We start from the raw sequence: 11,768 nt of genomic DNA on the forward strand, positions 1-11,768 counted from the left end.
CTCTGTGAAAATGAGGAATAGAAATGGCAAGATTAGGGAACCATGGATGACAGGTGAAATTGTGAGGCTAGCTAAGAAGAAAAAGGAAGCAAACATAAGGTCTAGGCGACTGAAAATAGGTGAAACGTTGGAACAATATCAGGAAAGTAGGACCAATCTGAAACAAGGAATTAAGAAGGCTAAAAGGGATCATGAAATATCTTTAGTAAACAGGGTTAAGGAAAATCCCAAAGCCTTTTATTTGTATATAAGGAGCAAGAAGGTAACTAGAGAAAGCGTTGGCCCACTCAAGGACAAATGAGGAAAGTTATGCGTGGAGTCAGAGAAAATGGGTGAGAATCTTGATGAGTACTTTACATCGGTATTCACCGAGGAGAAAGACATGACAGATGTTGAGGTTAGGGATGGATGTTTGATTATTTTAGTTCAAGTTGGCATAAGGGGGGAGTAATTGTTGGGTATTCTAAAAGCCATTAAGGTGGACAAGTCCCCAGGTCTGGATGGGATCTATCCCAGGCTACTGAGGGAAGCAAGGGAGGAGGAAGTAGCTGGGGTCTAAATAGATATCTTTGCAGCATCCTTGAACAAGGGTGAGGTCCCGGAGGACTAGAGAATTGCTAATGTTGTCCCCTTGTTTAAGAAGGGTAGGAAGGATAGTTTGAGTAATTATAGACCGGTGAGCCTGACATCAGTGGTAGGGAAGGTACTGAGGGATTAGATCTATTCCCATTTGGAAGAAAATGGGCTTACCTTTGATAGGCAGCATGGTTTGTGCAAGGAAAGTCATGTCTTACTAACTTAATAGAACTCTTTGAGGAACTGATGAAGTTGATTGATGAGGCAAGGGCAGTAGATGTTATTTACATGGATTTCAATAAGGCTCCCCATGGTAGACTGATGGAGAAAGTTAAGTTGCATGGGATCCAGGGTGTACTAGCTCGGTAGATAGAGAACTGGCTGGGCAATAGGAGACAGTAGTAGTGGAAGGAAGTTTCTCAAAACTGAGAACTGTGACCAGTGATGTTCCACAGGGATCTGTGTTGGGGCCACTGTTGTTTGTGATATATATAAATAATGTGAAAGAAGGTATAGAATGTCTGATTAACAAGTTTTGCAGTGACACTAAGATTGGTGGATTAGCAGATAGTGAAGCGAACTGTCAGAGAATGTAGCAGAATATAGATAGATTGGAGAGTTAGGCGGAGAAATGGCAAATCGAATTCAATTCTGGCAAATGCAAGGTCTTGCATTTTGGAAGATACAATTCTACAGCGAACTATACAATGAATGGAAAAGCCCTGGGGAAAGTTGAACTAGAGAGAGATCTGATTGTTCAAGTCAGTTGTACCCTAAAGGTGGCAATGCACGTCAGTAAAGTGGTCAAGAAGGCGTACGGCATGCTTTCCTTCATCAGACGGTGTATTGAATACAAGAGTTAGCAGGTCATGTTACAGTTGTATAGGACGTTGGTTCAGCCACTTTTGGAATACGTTCTGGTCGCCACATTACCAGAAGGATGTGGATACTTGGGAGAGGGTACAGAGGATGTTCACCATAATGTTGCCTGGTATGAAGGGTGCTAGTTATGAAGAGAGGTTGAGTAGATTAAGATTATTTTCAGTTGAGGGACCTGATTTGAATCTACAAAATCATGAGAGGTTTTTAGATTAGATTAGATTACTTACAGTGTGGAAACAGGCCCTTCGGCCCAACAAGTCCACACCGCCCCGCCGAAGCGCAACCCACCCATACCCCTACATCTACCCCTTACCTAACACTACGGGCAATTTAGCATGGCCAATTCACCTGACCTGCACATCTTTGGACTGTGGGAGGAAACCCACGCAGACACAGGGAGAACGTGCAAACTCCACACAGTCAGTCGCCTGAGGCGGGAATTGAACCCGGGTCTCTGGTGCTGTGAGGCAGCAGTGCTAACGGCAAAAAGCTTTTTCCCATGGTGGGGGACCCAATTACTAGGGGTCACATGTTCAAGGTGAGTGGGGAAATGTTTAAGGGAAATATGCGTGGAAAGCTCTTTGCACAGAGGGTGGTGGGTACCCGGAGCGCGTTGCTAGCGAAGCTGGTAGAGGCAGACATGATAGCGTTATTTGATGTACCTAGATAGATACGTGAATGGGCAGAGAGCATCGGGATAGAGGCAGTTTGAAACCGAGAATCTGGATTGGCACAGATTTGGAGGGCCAAAGAGCCTGTTCCTGTGCTGTAATATTCTTTGTTCTTTTTTTTCCATGTTCAGCCTCTGATCGTCGTGGCACAGGCAAACCTCGCCCCAAGAGTGAAGGCTTTGAATTGTACAATAGTAATCCTCAGAATGGAACACCAGAAAATTCCCCAATGGGTTGGACAGAATACTCTGAACCAAAGAAACCACCTGGGGATGATAGGCTGTTGAAAAACCGAGCAGATCATCGATCTAGTCCTAATGTTGCAAGTAAGCATGTAGTTCTGGAGTTAGCTTCATAATTAGTGTTGTCAGTTACTTTAAGGTCGATATTTAAGTAGTAAGAGGAATATAAAGTAAACAGAATTTTTATTCTGTTCCTTTTGGTGGGAAAGTTTCTTCATGATATTAACCATTTTAAACTTGCATGATAACAGTAAACTTTCTTCTGGTCTGTCTTCACTCCTGGATGGTTTCATAAGTAGTAACCTTCCAATACCTTATTTCAACTGTCCATTGATAGTGAATCTAGAAATAGCATTTCATTAGATTTCTAGATCACTACTATTGTCAAGCAATGGCTATACACCAATCCCTTCTAACAGTGGTACACCTGATCTACTACTATATGTCATAATGAAGCATTTGAAAACACAGAATCATAGCCTCAAGGAAAATGGGTGCCTATAATTACAGTTATAATCAGAATTAATACTGATATTAGATTGGGACTAAAAACAGCTTCCTGCATAATTATATAAATTGTGATAAGCTAGGCAGCCTCAACTTTTGCTGAACTTGGCGAGGTTGTGTAAGGTCTGTAATAAACTGGATTGTGTGCAGATCTATCTCAAAGTAGGCTTAGTTGGCAATGTAAGCATATTTTATTTAAAAGTTTAAACATTTGTCATGTAATACCATGGCAGGAGTGTTGGGATTTTTGTCTCCTGGCATATTCTGGGACATGATCATAACACAGAATCATAGAATCCCTACATTGTGGAAATAGGCCCAACAAGTCCACACAGACCCTCTGAAGAACAACCCACAGACCCATACACTTAACCTACACAGTCCTGAACTCTGGCCAATTCAGCTAACCTGCACATCTTTGAATTGTGGGAGGAAACCCACACATACATGGGAACAATGTGCAAACTCCACACAGACAGTCGTTTGAGGTGGGAATCGAACCTGGGTCCCTGGCGCTCTGAGGCAGCAGTACTAACCACTGAGCCACCATGACACCCTTGCAGGAAAAAGATCGATTATGTAAAGAAATTTGTAGATAACTGTCTGAATCCAAATCCATATTATTTTAAATAAACCTCCTGGTGAATCGCCACTTGGACCTGCCAGTTGTCAACCACAAGTTGTAGAGTTGAATCACCATATTCTGTGTAGTAACCAAAGAATGTATGCTGACGTAAGCAGGTGTAATTTTTGTCACACTGTAACAGAACCTCCTGAGGCTTTAAGTTTTCTTCCATGTTTGTTAAGGATGACTCACTTAACAGGAAATAAGTGAATTGAAGAAAATTGTGCAGATCCTAGTATTACTGTTAATGCACTTTTGGTAATGTGAAGGTAAATCTTGTGTATTTCTTAACTGGAATTTGAAGTAACACTTGAGATTTCTGTGTTCAAAGGTGATGGAACTTCATTTGTATTTATGTTCAGTACTGAAATTTTAAGATCCTTAAACAGCTGTCAAATTAATATAAAGCAACTTTTTTTAGAGAAGTTAATGAAGTAATATGTTTAATGTTTAAAATTCTGAACTAATTTGTAGCAGTGTTATAAAACTAAGAAAATAACCAGATGTAGCTGTTCAGTTAGTTCATGGAATGGTTACAGCATTGAGACTATTCAGCTTGTTGTGTCCATGCCATCTCCCTGGAAAAGCACAAAAGGATATCACACTGCTCTGTGACGCTGCAAATCTATCACTTTGGGCTTTTCTAATTCCATTTTGAAGGCTCTGGGTTTATCTCTTGCCACCATATTTGGTGCTTTTCAGATGCTAACTAAATGCTAATATAAATTTTCCTTGTTCTTTTCCAACTAATCAACTTAAATTGGTGCCCTGTTTCTTATCCCTGTTGTCAGCGGGAACAGTTCCTATCTAACCACTCTGTCTTGATCTATGACATTGAATGTTTCTATTCCGTCTCATCTCAGCATTTACTTTAAGAGCAGCCTCACTTTGTCCAATAATTAAAAGTGTATACAAGAGGAATTCTGGTCTGGCAGCATCTGTGGAGAAAGAAACAATGTTAATTTTTGAGTCTGATATAACTTCTTTGGAACTGGCCCAGTTTTTCCACACACCTGAAGACTTGCATTACTGAAACCATTCTAGTTGATCTTTTCCTTTTCTAAAGCCTTCAAATCATTCATAAAGTGCATGCCCAAATTGGGCACAGTATGTCCAGTTGATGTTGAACCAGAGTTTTACAGAAGGTTAATTTTTCTATTAAGGAATTTATTTGTTTATTATTTGTTATCTTTTTAATTACTGAAGTCAGAATAGGGTTAGAAAGAATTGTGTAGCTCAAACATTGGTGTGGGATAATTGACTGCACAGCGAGAAACTAACAGTTATCATCTAATTGCTGTTACAGAAATGGAGCTGCAGGGTGAGCAAGGTTGGGAACTGATGAATGGTATTGAACAAAGGTGGTACAGTAATCATGGAATCTTCAATCGACACACAGACAAGATCAATGTTAATTAGCAGTAACACTGTGGACGCCAATCCTTACTGTGTACACAAGGTGGCGTTCTAGATCAGTATGTCAAGGAACTAACTAGACAATGCACTACTTTTAAATCTAGTGTTGTGCAGTACGAAAAGGCAAATTAATAATTTTGTAAAGGAGCATCTTTGAAAGGGTGACCCTAATGAGAAAAACAAACTCATGAATTCAGCCCCTTGAGCCTGCTCTGCCTTTCAGTAATATCATGATTGATCTCATTGTAACCTCAAATTGGCATTCTTGCCTTCCCCTTGATAATCTTCTGTCCTTTGCTTAACAAGCATCAGTGTATCGGTGCCTTAAAAATATTGAAGAAATCTGCTTCCACCATCTTTTTAGGAATCGTTCTAAAGATTTGTACCCCTTTTAAAAGAGAGAATTTTGCTTCATCTCAAGTTTAATCGATGACTCCTAAATTTTGTCATTCCAGAAGAGAAATAAACAAGACCCCTCAAGATCCTGTATGTTTTAATCAAGTCAGAGAGTCTTAGAGATGTACAGCACGGAAACAGACCCTTCGGTCCAACGCGTCCGTGCCGACCAGATATCCCAACCCAATCTAGTCCCACCTGTCACCACCTGACCCATATCCCTCCAAACCCTCCTTATTCATATACCCATCCAAATGTCTTTTAAATGTTGCAATTGTACTAGCCTCCATCACTTCCTCTGGCAGCTCATTCCATACACACACCACCCTCTGCGTGAAAAAGTTGCCCCTTCTTTCCCCTCTCACCCTAAACCTATGCCCTCTAGTTCTGGACTTCCCCACCCCCAGGTAAAAGACTTTGTCTATTTATCTATCCATACCGCTCATGATTTTATAAAGTCACCCCTCAGCCTCTGATGCTCCAGGGAAAGCAATCCCAGCCTATTCAACCTCTCCCTTTGGCTCAAATCCTCCAACCCTGGCAACATCATTGTGAATCTTTTCTGAACCCTTTCAAGTTAGCTCTTACTCTTCTAATCTCTGAAATTTACAAGCCGAGCTTGTCCACCCTCTCTCTTATAAAGTCACAATCTTTTCCTCCCACCCGCTATTAGCCTAGTAAACTTTATCTGAACCAATCCTTTAGGAATGGAAAAGATTAGTGAAGACAAATATGGGCCTACTATGTGCTGAAACAGAAGAAATATGATGGAAAATAATGGAATTGCAGAGAATCTAAACAAATACTTTATGTCTGCCTTCATGGAGGAAGACTATAAGAAAGAACCAAGGGACCACTCCCCTCCCATCCTTCCTGTAGCATCCACATCCCAGAATCAAAGTTTGGGAGAAGATTTGTAGCTCGGGTGCTCGTTGTTGTGGTTCTGTTCGCCGAGCTGGGAATTTGTGTTGCAGACGTTTCGTCCCCTGTCTAGGTGACATCCTCAGTGCTTGGGAGCCTCCTATGAAGCGCTTCTGTGATGTTTCCTCTGGCATTTATAGTGATTTGTACCTGCCGCTTCCGGTTGTCAGTTCCAGCTGTCCGCTGCAGTGGCCGTTATGTTGGGTCCAGGTCAATGTGCTTATTGATTGAATCAGTGGATGAGTGCCATGCCTCTAGGAATTACCTGGCTGTTCTCTGTTTGGCTTGTCCGATAATAGTATTGTCCCAGTTGAACTCATGTTGCTTGTCATCTGAGTGTGTGGCTACTAAGGATAGCTGGTCATGTCGTTTCGTGGCTAGTTGGTGTTCATGGATGCGGATCGTTAGCGGTCTTCCTGTTTGTCCTATGTAGTGTTTTGTGCAGTCCTTGCATTGGATTTTGTACACTAGGTTGGTCTTGCTCATGCTGGGTAATCGGGTCCTTCGTCCTGCTGAGTTGTTGTCTGAGAGCGCCTGTTGGTTTGTGTGCTGTTATGAGTCCTAGTGATCGCAGTAGTCTGTCAGTTCAAAAATGTTTTTGTTGTATGGTAGTGTGGCTAGTCCTTTGGGTTGTGGCATGTCCTCATTCTGTTGTCTTTCCCTTCGGCATCTGTTGATGAAATTGCGGGGTATCTGTTTTTGGCGAATACATTCTATATCCCAGAATATTGAGCTGCCAGTACTGTAGTGTCATTCCTGCTCCCGCAAATATGTTGCTATAACAGCTATGATTTCCTAGTCGCATGATTCCATTCATACTGAGTTCATCTGCCTTGCCTGTCAGGCCTTTTGCATTAAAATAAATGCAGTTTACTTCATCAATCTTTATTCCCCGCCATGCTATTGCCTGCGTTGTCAATTTAACTTGCTGTCTTTAACATCTCTACTAGCCTCAACCTTCTGTTTTGCCTCACTACTGTTTAGGGTCCCAACCCCCTGCCAGACTTGCTTAAAGCCTCCCAAGTAGCACAAGCAAATCTCTGCTCTGGATATTGGTTCCCCTGCCAGTTCAAGTGCAACCCATCCCTCTTATACACATCACCTCTGTCACAGAAGAGATCCCAATGATCCAAAATTCTGACTCCCTGCCATATGCACCAGCTCCTCAGCTACACATTCATCTCCCCTATCCTCCTAATCCCACTAGCACGTGGCACAGCGAGAAATCCAGTGATTACTCCTCTTTAAGGTCTTGCTCTTTAACTCCTGCCTAACGTCCTACGTGCAGGATCTTATCCCTTTTTCTACCTGCTCGTTTGTTCCAATATGTTTAACGACCGTAGTCCCCTTTGGAATGGATATAGCAAATACTCAAAGTGTCCTTTGCCCTGGCAGCAGGGAAGTGACACACCACCCTGGAGTCCTGCTCACAGTCGCAGAAACACCTGACTGTGCCCCTAACTAGAGTTCCCCTATCACGATTACTCGCTTGGACTTTGCCATACCCTACTTTACAACAGAGCTATTTGTGGTGCCACAAACCTGGCTGCTGCTTGTTCCCCTGAGAGGCTATCCTCACACTCTGAACAGTATTTAAAATTCTGTACTTGTTTGAGAGGGGAATAGTTGAAGGAGACTTCTGCATTACCTGCCTACCTCTGCTGGCAGTCATCCATTTACCTGATTGAGTCTCTGGTGTGACTACCTCTGTGATACTATCTATCACATTCTCTGCTTTTAAATGCATCTCAATGAGTCCAGCTGCTTCTCTAACCAGTACATGCAGTTTGAGAGGAGCTGCCCCCAGTGCAGACATAATTGCTTGGGAACACTTGACTGCCCCCAGATCTTCCACATCTGACAGCAAAAGCATACTACTCCACTGATTGCCATCTCTGCCCCTTTAACAACTACCAGACCTTAGGAAGTAAAAGTCTTACCTTGTTGCTGCTCACTGTCCTTAACAAAGTCTGGTGTTCACCCAAGCCCAAACTTAAATCTGCCAGCAGCACTTCCAATGTGAACCACCCCCTCTCAAAAATGGCTGCTCTGCTATAGCCTGCCTGACTTTCATTTGCTACCTGAGTGGTCACTTTTTGAATGTTTGGAGTACACCCGCCCCTTCTGGACCTGTGGAAGTAGTAAGGGAAACCAGACACGGTAATGCCCCCACTTCCCTAATCACTCTCACTTAGCTCAACTCCCAGTGTTTCACACTCTACAACTCTCACTTTGTCACTCTGTAACTAGTATTAATTTTAAAAAATATTGGAGAAATTAATAGTACCAAAAGGTGATAAATTACACTGGGCATTATCTACATCCCAGAGTATTGAAAGAGGTGGCTGTAGTGATCGAGGATACGTTGGTGATGATCATCCATAATTCTATAGGTTCTGATTATGGAACATTTCCTGCAGATTAAAAGGTAGCGAATGTAATCTAATTTTTTTTTAAAAGAGCAACAGAAAATAGGAAACGCATTATAGGAATCCACATTATAGGAGGGATGTGTTTACACTGGAGAGGGTGCAGTGGAGATTTATGTAGAATATTGCCTGGGCTGAAGAGAAATTGGATAGACAGGGACAAAAACACAAATTGCCGGAGAAGCTCAACAGGTCTGGCAGCATCTGTGGACAGAAAGCAGAGTTAATGTTTTGAGTCCCGTGACCTTTTTCAGATGGAGTTGTTTCTCTTGGAGCAGAACAAATTGAAGGCAGCATGATTCAGATGTGTAGAATTGTGAGGGGCATATACAAGGAAGAAACCTTCCCCCTTGGAAAAGGGTTCAATAATCAGGGTCGTAGATTTAAGGTGAGGTACACTGGGGATGTGAGGAAAATTATTTTCACCCGGAGAGTGATAGGAATCTATAAGTCACTGCAAATAAGTATGGTAAAGGCAGCAACCCTCTCAACATTTAAGTAATATTTAGATGTAGACTTGCAATGCCAAGGCAAACAAGGCAATGGGCCATATGATGGAAAATGGAATTTGAATAGTTATGTTGTTTTTGACCATTACAGACTCGATGGATCAACAGGGTTTTTTCCCCGCTGTGTTGTAGACCCCTATAACTCTCAGATCTCTTAGCCTGACATTAGTGGTGGGAAAAGAATGCTAGAATCAAAATAAAACATGTCGTAATTGTACATTTTTAGTAATGATCTAATTGGACAAATCAGCATTGATTTATTGAAGGGAAAGTGGACAAACACATTGGGAAGTTCTTAAAGATGTAACTAGCAGAACAGATAAGGATTTGGATTTTTCAGAAGGTTTTTGATACGGTAAATATACTCCTTTTGAGGTTTGGTAAATCAGAAGCATTTGTAGTTTTGGCAAGAAATCCTGTCTTATATTCAGTATTCTTGTACCTGGCATAATTTGGGGCTCCCACTTTTGATTTCTATTCATTCCTGGTTTTCTAAATCCCACTTGTAAGACCTCTTCCCTGAATGTCCCTATTTATTGGTCCTGATGTACTGGAAAATTTGGCATGGAAGTAGAATAGCATTATGGATTCAAATCTGTAAATTCAGAAATACTTGGTTTGCCTAATTAAGGTTCCATTGTAACTATAGTCTTTTGCCTTGTACAGCTGAACCACCAGTGGTTGTGGCTGCACTCCCCCAGATGAGCCGTCTCTCTAGCTAGTATTCAGGACTAAATACAAATTGACGTTGCAGTCCTGGATTCCTGGACTACCTGGCTGATCTGACTACTTTGAGTGTCTGGCCACCCTTTCCCTTTCTACCCATCCTTCAACTCTGAAATGACAGCAACACATTGTGGATGTAGCAGATTGATGCTGTCTGCTGCTGTTCAAGCACTGAAACCCAGATGTCAAGCTGCTCAGTTGCCAACCGTTCCTGCACATATTGTCCAGGGCATAGGCTTCCTGGAGTTTGCAATTAAAACAGCATAGGCACCCCGTGGAGCTGAGGAATCCTGCCACACTTTTTATTAGCCTATCTGAACAGAAGTGAACAAGACTTATTGAAGATTTTTGTATTGATTCTGAAACTTGCACTCACATCGCTATGTCACTTGCCCTGGCCGCAGCTGATCTCTTTAAAGCATGTGCTCCTCATCATTGGGTTCTCTGGACAACTGATCCCCAACCTGTTTTTCTCACGCTCCATTTTTTGGTGTTGATTTGTTCTTTCACTGCTCATTGATTCCCTGTCTCTGTTTTCAAGTGTTGGTCTCCAGTACACTCTTCCCTCAGGCTTACACTGACAAAAAAAATGTATCTGTTTTGTTGAGCAGTTGTGGTGCCAACTATTTGTCATCAAGTATCAGTCATAAAAATTCATATAAGAGGTTTCTTGTTTGTATTGTGCATAAGAAATTCAGACATTGATGTATGAAGTAAATAATTGATGCTGTTAATTCTGTTTTTGGATGAGAAGACCAACCTCCAAGTCCTGGTGTCAAGCCTGTTTATTCTACCGCACCTACCTCAAAGATTCAGTCAGTCTCCACGGGGAACCTTTGCGCAGAGGTTAGTATTTTATGTAGGTTATCGGAAACAGCTATTTTTAATCTTTTTTTTAAAAGTTGCAAAGTTTTAAATATTAAATTTACACTGGCAATGGAACAACTCCCCAATATCATCATCCTCTTTTTAGTCACTCATGGGATGTGGATGTTGCTGGCTGGGCTAGCATTTATTGCCTATTCCTAGTTATTCTTGAGAAGGTGGTGAACTGCTGCTGTCAATTTGTTGTTGATAGACCGACAATGCCTTTAGGGAGGGAGTTCCAGGATCTTGACCCAGCAACAGTAAAGGAACGGTGATATATTTCCAAGTCATGATGATGATGACGACAACCTTTCTGGAAGTAGCCATGCAGATGGTGAGCCACCCAGCAGTGACAGGAATACAGTCAAACTAATTAGCCATTTAACAGAGAGTATTGTAGAAATATAGCAATGTTTTACAGTGGCATGTAGATGCTGCCGTACCCCACCCCCAATGTGTCTGCTCCCAAGCAATTGAGAAAGCAACTGTGAAGAGGAAATTTGAGGTTGACATATAGTTGAAGGAGATCTAAATATTTCACAGAAAATGTTAAAGGTTGCTCTCTTCTCATACCATGGTGTTACTAATAAGTATGGAATTCCTGGAGAAGGTGGTCATGGTCATGGGTCCAATGCGCTACCCCCTGATAGTGTTAACATCTCCAGCATATATCCACCAGTTCTGCTTGTGCCTCAGCAGGGTTACCACTGGTTATAGTGTGGGCTACCAGCCATCTTGCAGCGGGCTATGACCCCTGTCGCTGCAACCCAACCAGCATTCACAATGGGATTGTAAAGGTTGAACTTCAAACTCCGCTTATGGATAGCTAGCGATTATTTTTTAGGAAAAGTCTTTGCTGTGTTTTGTAAATATGGAAATGGGGGTTATTTTCATCAATACTCTTCACCTATAAGGTTGAACAGCTGATTTGACACCGTTCTTAGAACAGAATCTATAATGCTAAACGTCCTTTTTTTAAAGAGGTCTTTTATAAAAGTTCA

General features: G+C 41.8%; 1 protein-coding gene across 6 annotated transcripts in view; it reads left to right on the forward strand.

Moving 5' to 3' along the window:
* The window catches only part of afdna (afadin, adherens junction formation factor a), a 232,237-nt gene that overhangs the window by 191,101 nt on the left and 29,368 nt on the right, over positions 1-11,768 (forward strand). For all 6 annotated transcript variants that reach the window (XM_072581186.1, XM_072581187.1, XM_072581189.1 and 3 more), the window contains 2 exons: positions 2,261-2,455; positions 10,655-10,746. In XM_072581186.1, coding sequence (XP_072437287.1) covers positions 2,261-2,455; positions 10,655-10,746 — 287 coding nt within the window. The remainder of the gene's footprint in view (positions 1-2,260; positions 2,456-10,654; positions 10,747-11,768) is intronic.

This window comes from Chiloscyllium punctatum, chromosome 11 (genome assembly GCF_047496795.1).
Source record: "Chiloscyllium punctatum isolate Juve2018m chromosome 11, sChiPun1.3, whole genome shotgun sequence".
In the NCBI taxonomy this organism is placed as follows: domain Eukaryota; kingdom Metazoa; phylum Chordata; class Chondrichthyes; order Orectolobiformes; family Hemiscylliidae; genus Chiloscyllium; species Chiloscyllium punctatum.